This window comes from Acipenser ruthenus, chromosome 19, assembly GCF_902713425.1.
Source record: "Acipenser ruthenus chromosome 19, fAciRut3.2 maternal haplotype, whole genome shotgun sequence".
Taxonomy (NCBI): domain Eukaryota; kingdom Metazoa; phylum Chordata; class Actinopteri; order Acipenseriformes; family Acipenseridae; genus Acipenser; species Acipenser ruthenus.
Genome location: NC_081207.1, coordinates 7,346,063 through 7,370,111, shown reverse-complemented (window position 1 = coordinate 7,370,111; position 24,049 = coordinate 7,346,063). Strand labels below are relative to the sequence as shown.

At 40.5% G+C, this 24,049-nt stretch overlaps 1 protein-coding gene across 2 annotated transcripts; it reads left to right on the top strand.

Annotated features, from left to right (window-relative positions):
- The first annotated feature begins 522 nt into the window (after positions 1-522).
- On the top strand, positions 523-22,141 carry LOC117424028 (epsin-3-like). Of its 2 annotated transcripts, XM_034040041.3 has the most exons (10): positions 523-918; positions 6,697-7,484; positions 11,892-12,010; positions 14,675-14,767; positions 16,425-16,517; positions 16,790-16,955; positions 18,263-18,445; positions 18,744-18,836; positions 19,103-19,423; positions 19,935-22,141. In XM_034040041.3, exons 2-10 carry the CDS (start codon positions 6,884-6,886, stop codon positions 20,243-20,245), a joined length of 1,980 nt encoding a protein of 659 aa, XP_033895932.3. In that variant the 5' UTR covers positions 523-918; positions 6,697-6,883; the 3' UTR covers positions 20,246-22,141. The 2 variants fall into 2 exon arrangements, with proteins under 2 accessions (XP_033895932.3, XP_033895933.3); XM_034040042.3 differs by lacking the exon at positions 14,675-14,767.
- Positions 22,142-24,049: the final 1,908 nt, after the last annotated feature.

Genomic DNA, 24,049 nt, shown 5'->3' with positions numbered 1-24,049 from the left:
CAGTCAGTTTTTAAAAGCCTTTCTTTTGTATCTGAAGCAAAACAACCAAAGAATAAAACTTGCCCTTAAGAAACTGGCTTGCCACTACCTCACACTGTGTGAAACAAATGATTTAAAGGTTCAAGAGGTTCAAATGTCATGGTTAAAGAGCAATAACTGTTGACTGAGCAAAACAGAAATTAGACACTTTTTGAAATGTTTTTTCCCCAGACTAAAAGGCCTGTTGTAATAGACCAGCATCAGAATGTAACATTGAAAACAGCTCACAGTGTTGCTGAATCCATGTACTTGATGGGCAAGAAACAAACCATGGCCATGTGGCTTGAGTTACATTAACCACACATTTGAGCTTGCTGGCTGTTGCATAAACTACTGTAACTCTTACCACATTTTTCAGCTGCTTGACACCTCAATAAAAAACACGCCCAGAGCCATTATTCCCCCTCCCCATTAGTTAAGCAGGTGCAGTACTAGTACTGTTACTGCAAGCATTTTTAAATTTCCACACACTTTGCTTCGGGTAAGCATGGGTTAAAGCAAGCAGGACCAGTTTGTAGCGTGTTTGCCTGCACACCACTCCCTCTCCTTTCTCTGGCTGTGCAACTGCTGTGTGGAATTTTGCTCGCTCCCTGCCTTCTCTCTCTCTCTCTCTCTCTTCAGCAGCGCCAATCCATGTTTCGGTTTGTATAGTGATACGTACGAAAGACAACTTTTTGCAGGCAGCGAACGTGGCGGTTTAACCGTTCAAAACATATTCAACTGGAAACGGGGCTGGAGCTGTGACTTGAAGGTCCTGTGGATGGATAATATATCCATACATCTTACTGGATCTGTGGGTGAAAAAAGGCTGCAATGGGGGGAATAATGGTCATAAAGTTGCCAATGGAATGATCAGCCTCGCTGAATAGCAATGCTTAGGTGAGTCAATTGAGGACACGCTACGAGTCCAGATGCGGTTAAAAGAATAACTGTTTACTTTTTTTGTACACATTTTTAAAACGAGTTTCAGATGATATTAAAACGATTAAGACGCATTATGACTCGTTGTGGATATGGTACCTCTTATATTGATTATGTTGTTGTGTACAGTGCGGTTTTTTCAGTTGGTTACATCTTTTTGTTGCATATACTGGACAATATATTTAAGTTGTAATTACATTTTCAGTAAAGGTTGTATTCACTGTAAACATTAACCGTCTCTGCACTGATGAAATAGTAAAATGGGACGTGTTTTGTCTCCATTCGCATTGTATTTGAAAGTTTAAACAGTTCTGAAAGCTAAATGAGCACTTGATGAAATAAGGAGGCCACTTCTAACTATTATTATTATTGTAACATTTAATTTGTTGCGTTTACTGTTTATACATGTTGATACATTCTAAGCCTAGCTACTTATAATGAAACAGTCGTGAAATATCCCGCAAACCAGGTCTTTTAAATCCAGTGAAATCCATAATGAAGTACAGTACACGCTGAAACGCATACTGTACATACAGTCAGTCCACCTCCAGCTCTACTTGACTTTAGCAAGGACAACTGGATTCAGCATGTTTAGCATAGGGAGAAAGAAAGCTGCCGTTTTTCGTAATTAAGCAGAACTGTTGTTGCTATACTGACATCAGTAAAACACACAATTTTATCAAGATATCGTTTGATTTAGTTTTAACAATGAAAGTACCGCACTGTGCTAAATGCATTTAAATGAGAAAGTAATTATTACACTGTCGCCTACTATCTAAAAATGTTCAAACAATGCGGATTGAATGAGCCTGCAATACCCTAGCTAAACGCCTGAATAAAGCATACTTACAATCGTTTTCTGAGGCTTAATTGTACACAGACTGACAACGTAATAGGGTCATTCTGCAGAAATGGGACAAATTGAGTCACCACCTCAAAGTAAAGTGTATTTATTAAAAACAAACAAAAAAATCCTTTAGGTGTTTTTATTAACATTTAGCAAATATGCATAATTGTTTTTTATGCAATATTAACATTTAAGGGTGTTTTTTTTTTATACAAGTACAGTGTCCCCACTTCCAGCTCTTATACTTTCTCATCAAAACATAACATCATTTTAAAACATGACACTATTTTTTAAAAATGAATGTGGTATCATTGAACTAGTATTTAAATTGTTTTTCTCTATTTTTGAATAAAAAGCCATTGAAAACCTGTCCCCAGTTTTCAATGTCATTACCGTACTAGACAGTGTATTGCCCCCTAGAGAACATATGCCTTAGGCCACCCCTTTGAGCATGTAATCATGAAAAGAGATGGATCATTTCCAACATGGCCACGTGGTGAGTGGATTGGTTTCAAACATTTCTTTAAAGAAATCACTTCAAGTGAAAGGTTTGAGCGCTGAACGTCTGGAGGAACCGAGCAATCAGAATTCTAGAGAGATTGGGCCTGAGAGAGACTGAAGCCTGGGAATAACGTGGGGTGAAAGTGAGAGCTCGAGAAAGTGAAAGCGGGGGTCAGTGGGTGAAGGAAGGGTCTTTTTATAGTTTTTGTGGTGTGATCTTGGCACGAACAGGGGCCATGTTATTTTGATTAATAAATTGATTATTAATTGCACCTGCCTTCTGCTTTATCATCAAGGGCACCGGTCATTACAATATTTTGGGGTACATATTCCCTTGTAAGATGGCCTTGTGATTGAAATATTTGCCTATTAATAACAATAATAATAATAATAATAATAATAATAATAATAATAATAATAATAATAATAATAGTAAATATACACTGTAATATAAATATTTTGCTCTATTTAACAATGCCAAGATATTAAGTCAGTAAGGGGGTGATGTAAGGCCGCTAAATACCCCGATGCACAGGCGGCGCTTATTGTGACCCTCATTATCATAATTGAGGATCATTATTTGTGCATGTTGAGTAATGTGCATTGCTCTTAAGCTTACATAGACCGCAGTGCAAAATAATTGCCTGGCCGTTAGGCAATTTGGATTTTGCAGCCGCAATTGTTTGCACTACGCCTATCCCTACATCAGCCCCAACGTGTTTTAAAGTTTTACAATTTCCAATAAAACCTATTTTGGAATCTGTGTAGTGTCATTATAAATGGTTTATTTCTTTACATATTTATTTTAAATCGCTCTTTGTAGTGGTTAGAAGCATCTGGAAACTTTGGGCTTTGCTTTTTATTGCCATCAACTTTAAGGTAGCCTAGTTAGCAAGTTTGGGTGCACCAAAGTAAATGGCATTTAATCACAGCACTGCTTAATTTGTGCTGCAAAGCTGCTGCAAAGGAGAATAATAAACTTGTATGGGATGTTGGAGATATCTAGGGAGTGTGTGATTACCCTGAATAGGGTAGCATTGGGAGATATGAGATTCAGCTGCTATTGCTTGTGGAACTAGGCTGGATTCCTTTAAATGTGGGAGGTTACAGCGCCGTCTGAAAACTGCCTGGTGATGTTAAAAAAGGTAGGTGGAGGTGTCTGCCACGCACAAACTGTCAGGAAATATGTTATCATTACATTTCATAGAACTGTCAGAACTTTCTACTGTAGAATCCTTTATTTTAGATCTTTGGACTTCCATTATTGATGTGCAGAGCAAGTCTCCTGTGGTATTTGCTTGAACTCTCTTAGTCTGTTTCGAGGAAGTGATGTCATTGCTTGCATGCTTTTGTGGCGCATACAGTACAGTATAGCATTTCTTAATTGGTACGTTCCATTGAAGTCATTCACTGAAGGTTTCTTTGGGAATGTCTGCTAGTGAATAATTATGTCCGATATGTATTGTGTTTTTGATAATACTGTAGTGTCATATTTCTGTTGTGTTTTGTATACTTGCTTGCTGAGGTGAGCTGTTTTTGAGTTACCAGAGTTTTTAATCTGTCTATTAATTAATTAATTAATAGAGACTAGGGGGTGAACTGTGAACTGTGCTTCAACAACTGCTGCAAAGTCACTTATAATAGGACCATCGCCCCACTCCCTTCTTTTTTTCTGAATCAAGATCTTCACTTTTTTCAGGATATGTAGATGCTTCTTGGTATCTGATTACTTCCTGTTCTGTAGGTCACACAGCCTGATTGCAGTTGAACTGTACCAGAAAGCAACATTTTTTATTCCTCTGTCCTGTTGTATTAATATAAAAAGCCATCTAGCCACCTTTCAATGCAGACGACAAATGCTGAAAAATGTGTGTATTAACGGTCATCACTTTAACATTAACTGTGTTGTTAAAAACAGGAGCTGTAATTTCCGAGGGTAGTCCTGGGAAGGGGTTTTTCACAAGAGACTGCTCTGTGAGCTTTCCAGTGAGAGGTACAGCAGGTCAGCTCTCACCTCTCCCTCAGGAAAACTTGATGCAAAAGGTCTGCATCATGCATTTAATTAGACATTAGATGCTTATTTGGATGTAAGATTTTTACAGCCCGGCACAGAGGTCCAGGTACTGCCGAAGTTTTTCTTTCAGAAAATGTGCTGTAAGAGAAAGGGTGGGATCATATCCACGGTGTGGTGCAGTGTCATAAACGGGCACCTGGAGGCACCGGAAGGCCTGTGTGCAGCAAGGAGAGTTTGCACTTTTAGGTGGGGCCCTGAGAAGTGTTTGCACAGTGAGTGCGGAGGAGAACTGCACTATACCAGAGTCCAGGTGAAAAACAAAACCTGGGTTATAAGTGAAATAAGCAACGCTAAAGAGGCAGTGAAAAGGTTACAGATGCTTCTGGTATTCAACGGTTAGAAAATGGGTTTTAAAACCTTATGCCTCAGTGTCAAGGTGTTGAGATGTCTGGCTTTGTTTCCATGTTTGTATATCAGTTCAGTGTAATTGTTAGAATACAGTCCATTTTATTTGACTATAAGTAACAACAGTGATATTCAATAGATCTTTAGTACATTAAAAGCCACCCCTGTGCAATTACCGGGTGGCGTGTTCTGGTTTAGAACAGTGGGAACCTTGTTTATTGCAGAATGTTCAGATTCAGATTTCAGGTTTTTAGCCATGACCGAGTTGAGCAGTTAAAAAGCAGTTATATAACAGTTCTGGTCCCAGCTGTCATGCATGCTGAAGAGGTTGATGAGTCTGGTTGAAACACAGAGAAGATAGTGACACTGCTGTGTGTCAAAAAATAAATAAATAAAACCAAATAAGCTGCCAATTGGTCAAAGAGATCTCCTCTTGGTGCAGTATTAATATAATTAGCATGCATTTATGTTCAAGGTAGGCACACTTTGGAAAGCTGGGCCCCTGACCTTTGTGTTCGTTGTAGTACACCTGTAATAATAACAATAGCAGACAGTATTTTTAAAAAATAAAACATTCTGTTCCTCTTTCTGCTGTTTCTTTTCGCTCTGTGAGAGATGTATGTTTGTTTTGTTTTCACATTGTTCAAGTTCCTGCCTGTGGGTCTGTTCTGTGTTGCATTTCTTGCCAACGTATTTATCTAACTTGGAAGGGGTTTACCTACACTTCACCATTGGCCTTGGTACCAGCTGTGCCTTATAGGTTCTTGATGCCATTCATTAATTTTTTACCAGGGGAATTCCAATTTCCTCGTCAATAAAAGCTTGTTAGAGTTGTCTTGTAGTTCCTTGTATGAGTGCTTTTAGTTTTTGCTTTACAGATTCCCTTAACAAACACCAAACCATGACTTCCTACAAACTAAAGGAGTTTTATGACCTTTTGTTTTGTTTCTAAGTCTGTGTAGGTTAATGGTTTGGATCTTTCCTTGATAAATTGTTAATCTCATATTTTTCAGAAGAAAATTTGCTTTCATTCAAGTAAGGGGGTATTTGGGCATTTTATAATATACAAGGTGCCCAAACATTGTCCTATTCCCTTTTATCACACAATACCAGTCACTCCATGCTGTCATCACATCAAGGAGCTAGTCCAGAACTTGCTGCATAGTTAAAATAATAATTTGCTTACACACTATTGTGGTGGTTCATAGGATATGTAAATTAAATATCTGTTGTCCTTACAACCTCTATTAAAACATTAATTTATAGGTTAGAAGAGTGAGATTATTCCCAATTGGTTACAGAGGGTTTCGGTTTATTTAAACAAATGATTTTTTTGTTTTGTTTTTTTTTACTGTTGTTTTTTTCCCCCAGAAACATTCCACGGGTGTGTGTTAATGTTACGTTCCAAGGGTCTTTACTAAGCATTTATTGACTGACTGCTGACCGATTCAGGGTCCATTCCTGTTAAATTGTCTTTGTTTTACTAAATGAAAGGCTTTGTTTTATTGAAACTTTTCCCAAACAATATTTAAATCTTACTTTACATACAGCTTGAGAGCTGACAGATTTTGCTTCAACTTGGTGGAAAAGAAGCATACTCCTATTAAATCTAGATTAACTAGAGTATTAAATCTAGACTGCAACTATGATGCTTCTCAGGTTTTGTAGTCACTGTTGTCCTGAATAAAGATTTGGACAGAAAACCAATATCCTGTATAACCAATTTTGGTCGAACACTGACATTTCAGCCAGCTATAGAAAATGGGCTTTTCTCTACAGCCACTAACGCAGAAAAATAACACTTAACTATTTAAATCTGTGCCTCCAATTGTGCATGGTCTGCCAGCACCATTGGATTGTATTTAAAGTCAATACAAAGTTACTTTAGGCAAAACTGCACAGTGGAAATAGCTCTAGTCCTGCTGTGAACTCTATTAATGTTGTGCTTTTTTACATTTATTTTTTAAAGGTATTTGGAATAATAGACCCCCTCCCCCCCCATTAAGGACGTCTTCTAAAATATACCAAAGACTGTAATCTAAAGCACCCCACCCTCTGCCCAAAACGTCCTAAGGGAGGGAAATCCCATTGAAATCTGACATAAAAAAAACCGCAACTTTTTGGCTTCTTCGGTCCAAGCAGCAGCGGCCGGCAGCATGACCACCTCGGCCCTGCGACGGCAGGTCAAGAACATTGTCCACAACTATTCGGAAGCAGAGATCAAGGTGCGGGAGGCCACCTCCAATGACCCCTGGGGACCGTCCAGCTCCCTTATGTCCGAGATCGGTGACCTGACCTTCAACGTGGTGGCCTTCACTGAGGTCATGGGCATGATCTGGAAGCGGCTCAACGATCACGGCAAGAACTGGCGCCACGTCTACAAAGCCCTGACCCTGCTGGACTACCTCATCAAGACTGGCTCCGACAAGGTGGCCCACCAGTGCAAGGAGAACGTCTTCACCATCCAGACCCTCAAGGACTTCCAGTTCGTAGACCGCGATGGCAAGGATCAGGGCATCAACGTGCGGGAGAAGGCCAAGCAGCTGGTGGCCCTGATGCGAGATGAGGAGAGACTCAAGCAAGAACGTGCCAACGCTCTGAAGACCAAGGAGCGCATGTCCGCCGTGGCCACTGGGATCAGCAGCAGCAGTAGCCAACAGGTCAGCTACCCCAGCCGCCGCTCCAGCCAGCCCACTATGTCCTCGCTGTACGGAGAAGAGTTCGGGAGGTCACGGGGTTCCCCCTCATCTTATAACTGTGAGTACTAATACACCGTTACAGTGGACTGATTATCTGCACACCTTTGGAATGGTTTATATAACTAGGATACTCCATCAGTAACTATGAAACACTCAATAGTGGTGCATTTTATAAGTACTAGAATATACTTCAAATGACAAACGTCTCAATGTCTTCAATGTGTCTGCCTGAAATCTGGGTAATCGTGAGTTCACTTTATAATAGTAACCACCTTAGTCACTGTATCATTTTAAATTTATTTTTGGGGATTTTGGTTATTTTGTTATTGGGTTTTTTTTTTATTCTGGGGCTTAAAATGGGTTTAAGTGGAAGCATCAAGCAATGTGAGAAATCAACCATGCATGATTTTGTTTATAGATTAGTATATCAGCATCTACAGTATTTAAATGGGTTGTGTGTGTGATTCTTTTAGCATCTAGTGATGAAATATCAAGTAGCTTACTAAAGATGACAGGTTTTTTTTGTAATCAGTAAGATCCAAGCCATTGGATTATTTATAAACATAATTATAATTGTTATTTTAGTTTTGCTCTGTCACCCACTGTCAATATAATGCCTGCTGAAAGCCAAGTAGAGAAACCAAAGAGAAACATGGTTTACTTAGAGCAGTAGAATCTGTGTACCTTCAAATATTGAACGGCCTTTTGGGACTTCTGTCCATGTGCTTAAAGAGGTGACCTTTTGCTGTGGCCAGGATTTAGAAATTTGGCAGGGAAAAAAAAACATGCTGAACTGTTTCCTCCCTTGTGTTCTGACCACGGTTGGTTCTTTTGTCTGGCAAGAAAACTTGTATTGCTGAGGACTTGGCGGGGGAGAGATTGCACGTTCCAGTCCCAGCAGCTAACTGTGTGCACCATACCCACCAGCCCTCACGTTTTGGATTTCCTGGATAAACTAGCATGCTCTCTCGCTCCCTCCCAACTGTTATCTGCATTTCTCATTGATCTATTTATAGCTTTTGAATGGGACGCAGTGTGCTGTTCATCGTTAAAGCGTAGGGCTGGGCTCTGATAAAATCCTAGTATCAGAGCCCAGCTAAACCACTGTCTCGCCTGATTTGAGTAATGTTGAATGGATTAGCATACCGTCTCTCCAAAGCCAAACTGTCAGCACTGCTTTCATGTCTTTTTATAGCTCCCCTGAATAAGAGAGAGGCCCTTCAGTTCGATCATAGGACTGTCTTCAGGGTTGCATCGTTCCCATTCCTAACGACAGACTGTGTGGTTGTATGCTATGCAGGACAGGGCTGCATAATTTTTAAAGCCTCCAGGCCATAATTAGGTTTCTATTACGATTCAATAATTAACTTGGCATGACATTTTCTTGAATACATTACCCTTGTGAAATTATATTTATATCATATAGTCACAAAGGTTATGAAGTACCAAGCATGCCTGTAAATATGTCACACTTTTCCATCTAAAGAACTAAAATGACAGTGATCGTGTCTTATGCGTGGACTACAGTGTGCTGCATACAGTTTGTGCTTTGGGACTTCTTACCAAAGTGTGAATTTAGCTCTGTGGAAGCCAGCTCATGTTGCACCACAATAGGAGCAATTCTAGAGAAAAACAAATCTCTACCCGGAATGGTTTCCAGTTTCCCAGCTTCCAGCAGATTTAATCTTGGTGTGCCTGCCTGACAGCGTTTTAATGGCTTCAGTATTTAAAGGAATAAAGACCTTGAATTAAAGTGGGAATGCTGTGCTGGATTCAGGTGGGAAGTTGACCTTTTCGTGCCTAACCTTTTTGAGATATCCTCAAATAATGTCGCCCTTGAATAAACGCTGCACTCGGTTACCAGATGTGAAATAGATGCCACTCTTGAATAAACACCCCACTCAACAAGAAATAAATAAACAGGGAACAGATTTACCATATTGGACAAAGGTCGCCGCCATAGAAAACCGTACTACTACCAGTAAATACCACCCTCGAATAAGCGCCACCCTTGAATAAACAGTGCAGCTGATGTAAACAATTTACAATAAATATTGCAACATTAGTGTGAAGATACATGGTACAGTAACACCTCTTTTTAGTGATTATTTTCAGATAATATTGCTATCCATGGTCACTTAGAAAATTGTTAAAATTCACAGTGGAAACAAGGGAGCTACTTTTCTGTCCGTCTGGGAAAATTGAGAATTATTTCCCCAGATTTTTCACCTGCATTTAAAAAAAAAAAAACATTAACATTAACATTCTAAAACAACTTGACTGCTACAGAGGTTTTACCTTTTATCCTTCATTGCTAACAAAATGCATTTCTTTGTAGAAAATGTACCAATGCACCGCACTGCACTTCACTTCACCATTTTTTCTGAGCGATTTTAATTTCGAATGAATATGCCTGTATGAAGTCCATCTCCTACAAGCAATTTAATGGCAGTACAAAGTTAGCATTGATTTTAGTACTGCAACCTACTGCATTTTAACACTAACGTTATATGCTACATAGGGAGTTATGCACTAATATAGACCTAACTGACTTGATACTGTAAGTCCAATTTGAAACTGAGAGTTACTGACAGTGTCATTGTATTGAGAATTAATTGTTTTTTCAATACCATGCTGGCCATTTCTGTGTCTTGCTTAAAGACGAACGTTTACAGTCTTTTGTTCTAAACAAAGCCAGAATTACTTTTGTAACTGTGCAGACACACACAAACAGGGATTCATCGTTGCTTTAGACAGTTGGCCCTCCTTTACAGGGGGTCCTTATTGCAGCTTTGACCAGCGTTACTTATAGTTTAACCCCCTACAATATTTTAAACTGATAAAAAGCAGAAGCTCCTTTGAATCGTACACAAATAGGTGCTGTGCGTGTCGATGGCCCAGGGCCCAGCCAGCCACTTTGTCCAGATGGCTGCAGTTTTGCTGAAACGATCGAATGATGCCAGCCTGTATTCCATCCCCATGACTATTGTGAGGCAGCACTGTGGAACTGATAGGGGCTGATGGAAGCTCTGTTATGGACGGATTTACTGACTCGGAAGGTTAGCATTAAGTCCTTCAGACCTGGCTCCGCTGTCCAGAGTTGGCAACCTGCAAGCATCCTAGAGATTTTAAAGAAAAAGTAAGTCAATGACTTCCTATAAGAGACACACCTATTCTATTGGGGGTTGAAAAGCTGTGCTTGGAAAAGAGAAAAATCACCCAAATTCACTGATCACCCCCCTCTTCCCCAACACTACTGGAATCAGATATTGGAGGTACAATTGGCAAACAGTTTCCTAATTGAGTACCTGACAGGTAATAATCAACAGTAATTGATGTATTGAGAACCTTATCATTCAAAAGCAAGAAGCAAAGAAGTGTAGGCTTTTCACAGAAGCCTCCCAATACAACTGAAGACAAGCATGTCCCAGTAATATAATATATAGAGGGGTGAGGCTCCAAGTAGAGCACCAGGGCCATTAATCGATTACATGAATGTTTAATTGAAGCAGGCTTTGAAATTGTGCGTGACAGTGGAATCAAGTGTACCAAACAGTCCAAAAATCCTGCTCGACTTACTGGTATTTAGAACTACAATTCCTGTGTGTCTATTTGCAACATTCTCCAAAGCCTTCAGCGAGCACTGCTGTAGCAAAAAGCTCTGAAAAAGGTGTGAAAATGTAAAAGTGACCTTCAAATCTTGAAATGACTTTGACTTTTTTTGAATGGTTTGTGTTTACCAGTGTCGTCCCACTAACTCCAGTTGCTTGGGAATGATTGCTGAATTTCTTCTTTGCCATTACTCATACTGAAAGTGAAGGTCTCTCCTGGGTTGAAGTGACCTAAATTAAATATTCTAGCTGTATCTATCTTTGGTGGCAGCATGCCATCATTTCAGTCTGATAAGTGCTGCTGCTAATTCTAGTAAGAGGTTAGGAAGTAGATGTTAAAGTTGTTACTCTTTTTAATAATCCTGGCTACATATTCATTTGAGAATTCATTTTCCTGTGAGCAGTCCATGTTCTTGATATAAACACACATGCACCGATTGAAGAGGGAAATTAGGTATTTGGGAGCCCTTGACATTTAAGCGGCAAAAAGGTTTTATTTTCTGCTGAATCAAATAATACTCAATATCAGCTGATTGGCTAAAAATCGAATTCTTAGTTGCCTGCATTAGACCTCGTTACCATAAGCTAAAAGTATCACCCCTAAAAGTAGAGCAATGAAAGAAAAATCTACAATCCAAATATTTTACATTCTTTTATTTATTTTTTATTAAAAGAGCTGTCCAAACTTGTAATTCTCTGAATGTCTGGTATTGCTGCTTAAGTGCGTGGCAGATTTATAAGAAGAATATAGGCAGTTTTCGCAAATTTGTAGTTCAGTTGTATAGGAATTTGTTGTCTAGGATATCATTTATTTATTTCTTTACTCATTTTTGTATTTGTTTTGTTTCTGGTAGCCTCGTCCTCTTCGCCCCATTTGAACTCTGACCTGGAGCAAGCCCGCCCCCAGACCAGTGGGGAGGAGGAGCTACAGCTGCAGCTGGCGTTGGCCATGAGCCGAGAGGAGTGTGAAAAGGTAGCCTAGCAACCACGGTGCTGCCCTCTAGTTTTTTACTTTAATTTGAAGATACATTTGGCAGAACATTGGTTACCAGTGATTCGGTCACAGAATCCAATCATGTTTATGAAAACCAGGATAGTGCTGCACCTGCCTGGTTTGGATCCTTTGAAAGCAAAACCAAATGAAAACTTACAAGATGTCCTTGTAAAGCTAACTGAGAAATCATTGCCTGAAGTTCCACCTGCATAATATTAGATAATACTGTTGGTTTCAAGCAAAAGTATTTTTAAACTTGCATTCCTATTTATATCGTGGCTGATCAATTGATTTGATGGTTTACATGAGAGCTTTAGTGTTGTACAGCTGTAAGTTAAAACGTTGTGTGTAAGGTGTCTCTTGCTGTCATCTCATGTAGTTTGGATTTAAGGACCATGAATCAAAGCTGTATAGGTCTGTCTGCTCAAACTGTGCGACGTGATGTCTCTAATAAGAGACACATTGCACAAGCTGTATTAACATTTTATTTTGAATTGAGCCATATGTGCTGTCCACAGGATTACATCTGTCCACATAAGATGTACTGGAGTTTGACAAACCTTTAACGATGATTGTTTAATTTCTCATACCGGTACATGATTTATCAAGTCAAAATGTGTCAAACTTCCTCATGCAGGAGGTTAACAATTAAAGTATTTTCAAGACTGCTGTACAGTAGCCTGTCTACTGTGAAACCAAGCACATTGATCAGAGGAAAAAACGAATTCGATGAAAATAAGTTTTGCATGAAATAATCATTGACATTTTTTCTGGGAAGAATCCATTTTTAGGTATTCATTTCTTAACTGGATGGACTAGAAACAGGTAGGAATGGGTCTTGACAGGAATGAAAATGTTTTGCTACTGAGAGGAAAGACAAGCCCCGGTTTGAACCCAAGGCTTACTTGTTCTGTTTCATTGGTCACAAATCTTAGTCATTTATTTATTTAAATGAAAGGAGTAGTAGCCAATCCTTACCTGAGATTAACTTTATTAACATTATCTCTGGCTCTCTTTTATTATGACATCCTGGATTATTCAATAATTAATTCAGGATATGCAAATATTTCAAATGCAATGTCAAGTGCTGCGTCCTGGTAAACTGACTGTTGGTCACAGGGTCTGATTTCATCTAGACTATTGGTGTGTGTTTGAAACACAACACCAGGAAGTGAATATCTAACAAAAAATGACATCAACATATCATCTAGTGTCAAAATTCAAATATCAGCATATCCCAAATTTAACAGAAGATGTTCAACACAAGTAAAAATGGAGGGCAGTGATTATGTTGTTAATGCGAATAAGCACTAAACCATGGTTAGCACACCTTTTTAAGTCTTATTCAGTCTTAAAATGCATAGAAAGGTAACTGTTTTGTTTATATCAATGTTAAATGCTCAGTCAATTGTTTGGGAAACTTCGCCGACAGGCAAAGTAGCAATGGGAATCTCATTGTCGATTGATGAAATGCTGTACATTTCCACCAGGCAGAAGGTCCGATTCAATGATGTCTTCAACTGCAGCATCTAGATCAGCAACCGTTCTCAATCAAGATGCATACTGTAACTGTGCACGTGGTCTGCCCTTGAAGCATAAGTCAGAGCCATTCAGATGCCATGACAGTGGTGGTGGTCATTTTACAACATTGCCTGCAGATGGCCAAATTGCTCCAGAGGGCTGTGTAGAGTTATGCAACAGTGAAATAATTACATTGAACCCACAGTCCTGAATGCATTTTTTTTTTTTTTGCAAGGGCAGACAGAATTGGGAATGCAGAGGGGCTTTGTCCAGGGTGCCATGTCCTGTAACTGCACAGCTGGATCTCCCCCAATGCCTCGTCTTCCATTCTTCAGTTTCTAAAATGCAAGAACACTTACAAGTGTAGGCTGCAGCTAGAGCGCACGCTATAACCCAGGGAACCATCCTTTTCTCTGGAGCACTGATTGTCCCCTTTTTAAGAAACCCTGACAAAGCAAACCTTTTTGTCTCGCTTTGAATACAACAGATGCTGTAACTGCAGCACAAAACAAAGAGCCCCATGTCATGTACTCTACTAGGTACTGTCCCGAAAGCAGAGCGTGTATGAGTGATTTCAGCCCACTGAACTTGGTCAACATAAACATCTAATTTCTTGATTTGCACAGATCATTATTAACTCCACGCTCAGTTGCTGATAAATTCCGTGCACATTTTTTGAACTGCAGAATTGACAGTCTGGGGAAAACATTGCTTGAGGCTGCTGATATGTAAAGTAAATTACGATTGTAACATTTCAGTGAACCAATTGGAAGCTGCACAAATTCATTTCACAGTCGGCTTCAGGATATTGATTTTTTTTTTTTTTGTCCTGACCTCCAGTACGTTTTTATTGACAGTGTGCCAGCTTGGCGTTTTTTTTTTTTTTTTTTTTTAGAAAAAACAAACAAAAAAAAACACTCAGGAAGGTCATGTTGAGGTCATGGTTATTTAAATGTATTCCTATCCACGAGAAAGCCGGTGATGCTGTAGGTGGGCAGAATCAGACACATTCTGAAGTGGGTGATGCTAGAGTGGCTCCTCCTCCACATTGAGGACAACAAGTGAGTGAGCCCTGCCTTCTGCTATAGGCACTAACCACACCCCATTTCTAATGCTTTGTAGCCACAGTGGCAACCCCCCTCAACGGCAGTTGAAATCGATGAAGACACCGAGCTGCAGATTGCTCTGAGCCTCAGTAAGGAGCAGCACGAGAAGGTAGCGTATAAGCCTGGTGGAGGTTTAGAAATAAGGGGTGCTCAACAGTACTCTCCCCTTCATTTTAGAGGGTTGAAGGTACCCCCCCCTTCACTGGCCATGCATGTCTCCCAGAAGCACAGGTTTCGAAAAGCTAACACTAACTAACCAGCTCCTCCTCCTTCTGCCTTGTAGGAATTTGGGCTTAGAAAACTCACACATCGCTTCTTCCTTCCCCCTGTGTCTTTAAAGACTGCTTGATGGATGGTGCAAACACCATCACCAGCTAGCTTGCTTCATTAGTCCGGTGCATCTATTGACCTTCCTTCTTTATCCCACTGATCTGCTTTGTATAAACAAAATAACTCTCAGATTTAGATGCAATTCCAGAGTTTGTGATGATGCTGATGGGTGTTTCTTTGTCTTAGTAAGTCATTTCTTTCCAGACTTATCATTAAAGGTAAAGCTATCTGATCTCCTATCCTTGCTGCGTCAGCAGTTTTACTTCCCCAGACCTTGAAAATGGGGACAGATATGCAGCAGCTCAGCAAATCAATCCTGTATCATTCATGATCATTCATGTGTACACTTAAGAGGGTTTATGTATGTATTTTTATATAGGGGCTGTTCCCTTTTTAACACCAGGTAACCTCAAAAAGAGACTGTGGTGGTTCGAGGGGTACAGCCCTGTCCGTGGCTTTGTTGGGGTGTCAGTTTATAAGAGTTTGTCTCGACGAGGGGGAACTGTATTTCTGTTCGCTTTATTTGGCAAAGTTACAAACTTTTATCCAAAACTGCCAATCTCTCGAAGTGAACTGAACATTGATATTCTGAAGACCTGATAGATTCAGAAGAATTAAGTGTAGGTGCCACTCTTTGGTTATAAAAGGGATTCAGGTTTGTTTTAGCTATATCAACGAAAGCCATAGTTATACAAGACAGTGGATATGCATCAGGAAGTTTTCAAAACACAATCTATGTATCCTTCTGATGCTTTACCTCCATTAACCTACCTCCCTGTGAATTATCCAGTAAAGCACAGAAAATGCAGAACTGTGTGCAGGGCAGTGTGTTCAGAGCTGGCAGTGTGGACGTAGTCTGTCAGCTTGCTCATGGTTGTAATGGAGCACCCTGTCTAGTCTAGCTGCTGTTTTTCTTTTCTGTTGGCAGTGACTGAATACTATAAAATGGCACCTTGGAGATTTCTCTGTGTCTGCAGTGACTAACGGTACTAACAAAATCCCAATCAAACAAGACTCTTCACTCGCTTTCTTTTTGTTTCATTTGTTTTTCTCTGTGTTCTTCATGGCAGGGCTGCCAAGATGTGTTTTTTTTTTTTTTGTTAGATTTTGGTTAGAAATAGCGTGATGTTGTTCATTCCATTAAAATACTAAACCAAAAAAAATGTATATTTCCTTCCCCATCCCCCAGTGAGAGTACCCCTATTAGTCTTGCAGCTTTTTCAAGAGCTAAATTAACAAATGAATGAAACCTTCCACAGATGGAGCCAGATGAGAGGCTGTCTTTGTGCTGGGGTCTGAGAGACTGTCAGTTCTCGCTTGTGCGGCACCCATCCTTCTACAGTATAGGTGTGTGTGTGTGTGTGTGTGTGTGTGTGTGTGTTCTCTCCATACAGTAAACTCTCTGAACAGTCACGGTGTCGCTTTCCCTGTCGCAGGACCAGCGCTCAAGGCAAGGCGATCACTCTCTGCTGCAGAAGGCCTTAGAGGAGAGCCGGCTGGAGAGTGAGGATACTACTCCACAGGGAGAGGTAATTCACCAGGCCAGGAGTGGAGAGTCATAAGCACTCATTTGTCCCAAAAGACTTTAAATAGACACACCATCTCTCTTGTTTAATTGTGTACTGTCAGTCTTTTTGATAGTGCTGTATATAAAAATGTAATGATACGCCCTGAGCTCAGGCTTGCTGCTCACCTTCATGTGTGGTTCAGGTTAGATTGAACAGCCTGTGTATACATTCTATAAATTAATTGGCAGGTGTGACAGTACTGTGTAAGATTTCCTGAATCTCTCTCCATACAGTCTGCCCTGCTCGACCTGGTGGACATTTTCGGCCCAGTGTCTTCAGCACCCCCTGCTGGAGACCCGTGGGATATCGCTGCGACTGATGGCAACAACCCCTGGGCTGAACCCCAGACCAGCCCCTCACCCCCAGCTCTGCCTGCTTCTGACCCCTGGGACACTGTCGGTAAGGCCAAGACAGGGTACTGAGTTTGCCATTCATTTGAGTTAAGTCTGAGATGTCCATTTAATCTCTAATTTAAACAACTTAGATATTTTTAAAAGTTAGCGCAAGGTAGATGCATTAAACGGTATCAACCATAAATTGTTTATTTTCACTCTTTTATACATATTGTATATTTTATATCAGTTTATATTCTCAAGGCTGGAAATGTAAGATGGTGTGTACTTGTTTCTTTCTTACCAGTAGAGGGCAGATGAATGTATCATTGCATGGCAGTAAACCTCAGCCAATTTGCTCTGGTCACGATACTGGAGTTGGCGTGGGATTTATACAATGCACTTGCATTGCTTCAGTGAGCAATGGGCAAGGAGTAAATCACTACTTGCTTCACATGCAGTCAACTATGAGTCACACAAAAGCGGTCATGCAGTACTGAATTGTTTTGTAGATTATTCTGTGTGACTGGTTTTTGACACAGTGTTTGATGGGTTTTGGATTACTAAGAGTTCAGTGCTTCTATAAGTGGGAGCTGATCCAGACATATTGGTCAGTCATTACTTTTGTCACGAATAAACCACATGATGTTCCTGTGCTGTAAATGTAATAATCGTTCTGAATGTTTTCAAATATTTCTGTGGTTTTGAAATTGAATTTTCTTGCGGTCTCCCAACAGCTGTCATCTGTGAGACGGATGCTGCCTTTAGTAGAATTTAAAAATGACCCAGTAATCACAGCTGAGGACAAGTGTCTCGCACAAATCTGAATGAGAAAATGTCTACTTCTGTCAAAAAACAAAACAAAACAAAACAAAACCTGAATTTGTATAGTATGTGTGGGGAGGTTGCCCTCTGGTGGTCAGAGGAGTTGTTGCAGGTAGTTTGAGCCTCACCCACTACATAATCCTACTGCTCATCTGTTTTAAGGTAGCAGATTTTCTGTTGGTAATTGTTCGAGTACCACGCCAAGCCATTATTCTAGATGTTGCAGACCTGCAGTTATTATCCCTGGTGATGGATGTTTAGTGGAAGCGCCTGGACATCACATACATTTATTTTGTTCTTCCTTTTCATAATACTGCTGGCTCTTGCTAAACCAATATACTTGTTAAACCAGCCCAACGAGGAACAGCCTTGTAAATTAGTGTCTTCCTGTAGGCGGTCGGCAGCAATACCATGACATTTTGTCACTCTGATTAAATATCCCAGCGTTTCATTTGGCAAATTTCAAGAAACTCCTTGTCTTGTGATTAAGTGTCATAATTGGTTTTGATCAGTGGACTGCGTTCCTGATTGCTATTGTTCTCCCTTCAGGCGCGAGACCAGGCACTCCGGCTACAGGCAGCTGGTCGGACCTGGCGACAGCAGTGTCCAGCGCCCCATCACCGCCCTGGCCCTCCAAACCCTGGGGCTCCGGCCACCCCCATGCTGACCCCTGGGAGACTCCGGCCAGTGCCCTCAGCCCCACTCCCAATGACCCCTGGGATCACACTGCAGGTATTGAGCTAATCGGACACAGTATTTTATGGCGGTCACCTTTAGTGGAGTGGCTTACACAATGTATTGAGTTGCTATTTTGGACCCTTACCTGGTAATAATGAACATGTAGCTGGAACTTGAGTTCCAGATGGGGGCTAGGTCATCTGGTCTTTAGTCTGTGAAGGTCTGCAAAAAGTAAACTTGAGTGTTTCAGTTCTGAACCTCAAACTCAGTGTTGCATTGCAAATAATGAGGTAATTCTGATAGCAAGCAAAAAGAGAATCCCGCTGATTTTAACCCCCCTTTTGTCTTTAAGGTGGCCCTGCGTTTGACCCTTTTGTAGAGCTGTCTGAGCCCGGTGAGGAGGAAGCTAGAGCGCTCAACAGGGCCCATGCTCCTTCCTCCACAGGTGAGCTTCACACATTGGGGACAGCCTATTCTCTCTCATTGCCAGCTTTGCAATAGAAAATGACCAGGGCTGCCACTGAATGATGTTCTCTTTGGAGAATGGTAATGGAGAGCTGCTTACCTTAACTCTCAACACCGCAGAAAGATTGAACCCAAATCCGAGAGCTTGCAGGGGCCTTTTGACAGAAGGGATGCTTTCTTAACCAGGCAGTTATCAGGAAATATTTGTTCACTTGCTTCTTCTGTGTTCTCCTTTATTCCCCACAGAGCTGGACCTGTTTGGTGAGCTGTTCCCCAGCACCCAGATTAATGGAACATCCAGCCCGGACACATTGGACCTGAAGCGGCTGGGAGACTCGCTGGCAGAGTCCAGCCTCAGGAACTGCAGAACTCCCGAGTCCTTCCTGGACCCCAGTGCGGCCTCGCTCGTCAACTTGGACTCCCTCATCCCTGCCGGGGCGCCCGTGAGCAAAAACCCCTTCCTGTCAGGAAGGCCTCAGGGCAGAGCGCAGGAAATGGGCAAGCCCTGCTACACTCCAGAGACTAATGGGGTGCACAGAGAGCAGCACAGCAGGTTTATCACAGGGGGTAAGTGAAGGCTACCAAATTGATGTAGTGCTGCATGCAGCATTCAAGCACAAGTTGTGTTTTTAGTATTGTATGAATTACACTTCTATTTTCCAGCCAATTTAAATTTCATCAAATTCTGAATATTCAAATATGAAAAAGACTTGTTTTTACCCCCAGCACGACTAGTAATATACAAAAGTTTGTTGTGCTGCTCATTTTTTTTTTCTTTGACTGGTGGAGTTTATTTAATTGCTACACTACTATAACTTAATTCCCTGTGTTGTAGGCAACAAGATCCTACCTGAAACTCACATTCTATGTAGCACAAAACTATGTTGGGTCTTTTTACCTGTAACGATATGAGTATGTGGCATAGGTAGCTAGGTCAATGTTTGATTTACTACAAAAGTAATATCTTATACCGCCATAATATTGTTTGCTATTAAAGTACAGGGCAAACTCAGTACAATTTTCTTTAGATTAACGTTGCTATTTTTTCAGTGATTTTGTATCTGTCTCCCATCTCCAGGTCTGAGCACCCCCTCTCCCACTAACCCCTTCCACTGCGAGCAGCCTCGCCTCACCCTCAATCAGATGCGTACTCCATCGGGCTCCCCTCAGCCTGGCTCCCTGTCCTACAGCACCTCCCTGCCCCTGCCGCTGAGCAGCCTGCCCGCGGCCATGAGCCTGCCCTCCTCCCTCACCCAGCCACCAGCCTCAGGAGCACCCGCCTTCGCTCCTCCGGCGTGTCTCCTAGACATCCCCAGCAACCTGCCTCAGCCCCTGCTACCCATGGCCCCGCAGCAACCTGGGGCCCCTGGCAGAAACCCCTTTCTATGAACTAGCCTTGAGGTTGACTTTACTGACTTGGGATGGATCGATTTCTCGCCTGGACAATCACGCAGCTTGGAGTTTTATTTATTTTATTGTCAGGCATTCTAACAAGGCATTCTACAAAGAACGCGCAAGGCAAGCCACCCCCTGCCCCCGCTCCACTCCCTCCTTCAACTCTAGCCAGCCACCCACCCATGACGTACTTCGAATGAGGGGATTTTAGGGAGGGGCATTCATTCTCTGTACTATCCGTGTGTAATCCACCATGATTTTAATAGGCAGAAAGGGCTGCACATGAGAGTGTTGTGGAGTTATTTATTTCAATTTCTGCTTCCTGATATAGCTGGCACTATACTGAGCCATGCAATTCAACACACTGCATCACATGTGGCAAACATTCCAGGGATCTTCAGATCCTCCCCCACCTTCATCGGATAATCAGTTGGGTCCGGAAGGCTGACAGAACTGCTGCTGGTGTTTTAAGTATTGACCTGTACCAGGAAAGCGTTGCAAGCCTAGACGAATGGCTAAAAGTGTTCTGGGGAGCTTCTTTTGACTGGAAAACACTGTTATGTTTGGTGTGGGCCCCAACTAAAGATATATCTTACTCTCAATTCACTGATTGTGGACTGTGCTTGACAATGCAAGGCTGTCTTTAAGAAAGTCCCAGTTCACACTCTGTTAGCAGTCCAGAAGGTTTTAGATGTAAATGACACAAGAATGAGTTTGCTTGTAACTGTAGAATGACCCATATCTTAAAGAAATGATATATCAATACAACTACAATTTGTCAATAAATTATCAAAAGGTTTTATTCTATGTTTTTGTATGTCGTGTATTTTTCACCCACAAACAGCAGGAATGGAGCCTGTTTTTCAAAACCACCACCAGGTGGTGTCAGTTAACAGTGGGACACAATATTCAGGAATTTCGTGAAATCTTTTTAAAATCGATCATTTAACTAAATATACATTGTAGGTGGATAACTGCACTGTTTTAATGATCAAATAATGAATATATTAAAAAGCGAGATAAAATGGAGAACTTGGTTTATTTTTTAAATATATCAAATATACAGTTTATAGTTTACAAGCAAAAACATTGGGTAGCGACAATGTTATCGGAGTTGACAAATGATTGTGTGTAAAAGAAGCAAATGCCAAGTTCAGGCTAGCTCTGTTAGATATTTTATGTAATGAATGTATAGGTTGAGCTCCATCTATGGAACAGATTATTGTGAAGGTCAGTTCATTTACTGCAACGGTCAGGTAATTATCAGCCTTGATAAGATGCTGGTTCACATGTTTCATTACCATAAAAAAGCAACTGAGCCATTAACGTTAGCTAAAGTTTAGTGGAACATGAAGCCAAGTTTGTTATGATGACCACAGGATAGCATGTGTTCCTAGCAAGAGAAATCTAGGTTCAATTCCTTCATTGTAATGGTGAGCGTTTCAAATGCTGTTCTAGCCACTCCTCGAATCCACTGAAGGGTAGAACAAATGTATATGAATAGCAGTTACAAATTGGTCTTCACTGGAGATTGCAAACAACATTTCTTAAATGTGTTTCAAAGCATACAATAATTTGCTGCTGTTTATAACAATATTCCTGCAGAGTACATTGTATGTAGAAGATACACCATGAACATTGATGAAATACTGGAGGTGTAGATTGTTTCCTTCCTAATCGGTGAAAAACCCACAAGACTTCATGAACTGTCATTCTTTTTATATACATATGGAAAAAAAAGCATATTTTAAACCTAATTTAAGCGGTCAAATTTTGTGAATTGCTTTTCTTAGGATTAAGCTCTGCATCTGCATAGCAAAGCGGCATAATTCAAAACAGTGCAATTTGCCCAGGTAACAGCAGCCAAAGATTACTAAAAAAATATATATATATATATATATATATATATATATATATATATATATATATATATATATATATATATACTGTCAGATTCTTCATAGTTTATGTTAATTTGTGATTTGTAAATATTTAAAACACTATAGGTTGTATTAGCAACTAATATAAGTTGGTCGTAGGGGGAGACCGGGGACTGTTGTAACACGGGACGGTTGTAACACCTTGAATTTCTCCAATCAGAAGCAAGCTAGGGTGCCATCACTCACTCGACACATGCTCAGTTCAGGTCTCTGACTGCCTGTGGAAGAGGAGCTGTCTGTGCCAAAGCCCTGAGATTTTATCTACAAAAATTGATTTTTGACTTAGAGTAAATTTTTTCCCCAATTTTCTATTTGTGATATATACCTGTGTTATCCAGTTTATGGATCCAGGCTTTTAGTATTCTCATCCCTGATCTCTGTACTTATAATCGACACAATTGCTCTTAGTTTTGTTATTTCTTGCTGGAACATGAGGTTTAGTAATAGCTGTCTGGGTTGGGGCCAGTTTTAACATGTGTTACAATTGACCCCATACACCATTGGCTGAACTATATTTTGGCACATGAATCTTGCACTGAAGGAAACAAAATGTTCATATATCACAATTGTGACTCAGAGTGACATATTCTTGCTTGATAAGGCCTATAATTTTAGGGATGTTAAAGTTTTAAAAGTAGGACAACCACCACATTTGCTTCATGTGAATATTGATCTTAATCAATAAAACCTTAAATTCTTGAGTTAAATTAAATGTGGTGTTGTTTATTAATTATTACAACTGACCCTGGCAATGGGGTCAATTGTAACATCAGACGACTTACATTTCAAGCACTCTTGCCATGTGTATATCAGCTCTTAAAACAGGGTAACTATGGGGATTGGTAGAGGACAGATGTAAGTTGTTTGTATCAAAGTCTGGTCAAACTATCTCAAATCATCTGTGCGTAATGGAGAGAAAGGTAGAAAATGTTACAACTGTCCCCAGTCTCCCCTATTCTTCAGACTCTGCTGTTAATTTGTGATTTGTAAATACAGTATTTACAACACTATAGGTAAAGTGCTGTATGCATATTGTTACCTTTGCTGTAGATTACATGGCCTGATTGCAGCTGGAGATTTAATGAGGTGCAGTACCAGGTAGCAGCAGCAGCTTTCCTTATGTAGTGTTGTCATTGAAGAAACTTTATATTATATATTCCAAAATAATGTTTAAAACACAAGCAAAGAACCAAAAGATGATCAACAAAAGCTACCCTGTAATGACACTGATCAGGGTAATTTGAAGAAAGAAAATGGATTTTAAAAGCTTTGTAAGCTCTACTTCAAATATGCTGTTCGATATGAGCTGCAGCTTTCTTTTTTTCAAACCCCATTACCTCCTGTTCACTTTGACAAGCTAATTTCGCGTGGGCTCATAAACATTCAGTTAAGCCTTCAATTCTCAGGCAGCTGTAATGCACGGAAGCAGGCTAAGTAAGCACAGTGAAAGAGAGGGAGACTAGTGATGATACAGATGAAGCTGCTGAAAGAGGTCTTGAGGGGGGTTTGGTATAAAAAAAAAGTATTTTTCATTCAATTTTTTCGAAACAAAAACGGGGGTCATTTCTATTTCTGAACAGTAAGTGTACGTCACAGAGAATGAAAACCATAGCAGAAAAAGGGGAGGGGAAATAAAGTCCAATCTACTTCTGACTTGACTGGCACACGTTTGCACAGATTATATACGCACACACACTGGATAGCACCCTGCCTAGAATGGAGCCACAACAGAATCTCTCCTTGGAAAACTCTACTGATTTTATACCATAGGGCACAGGTAAGCCATTCTACACTGTTTTCAATTTTAGATAGATCTTCTGTGGAAGTTCAGTGCTCAGAGATGTATTCATTCTGCAGA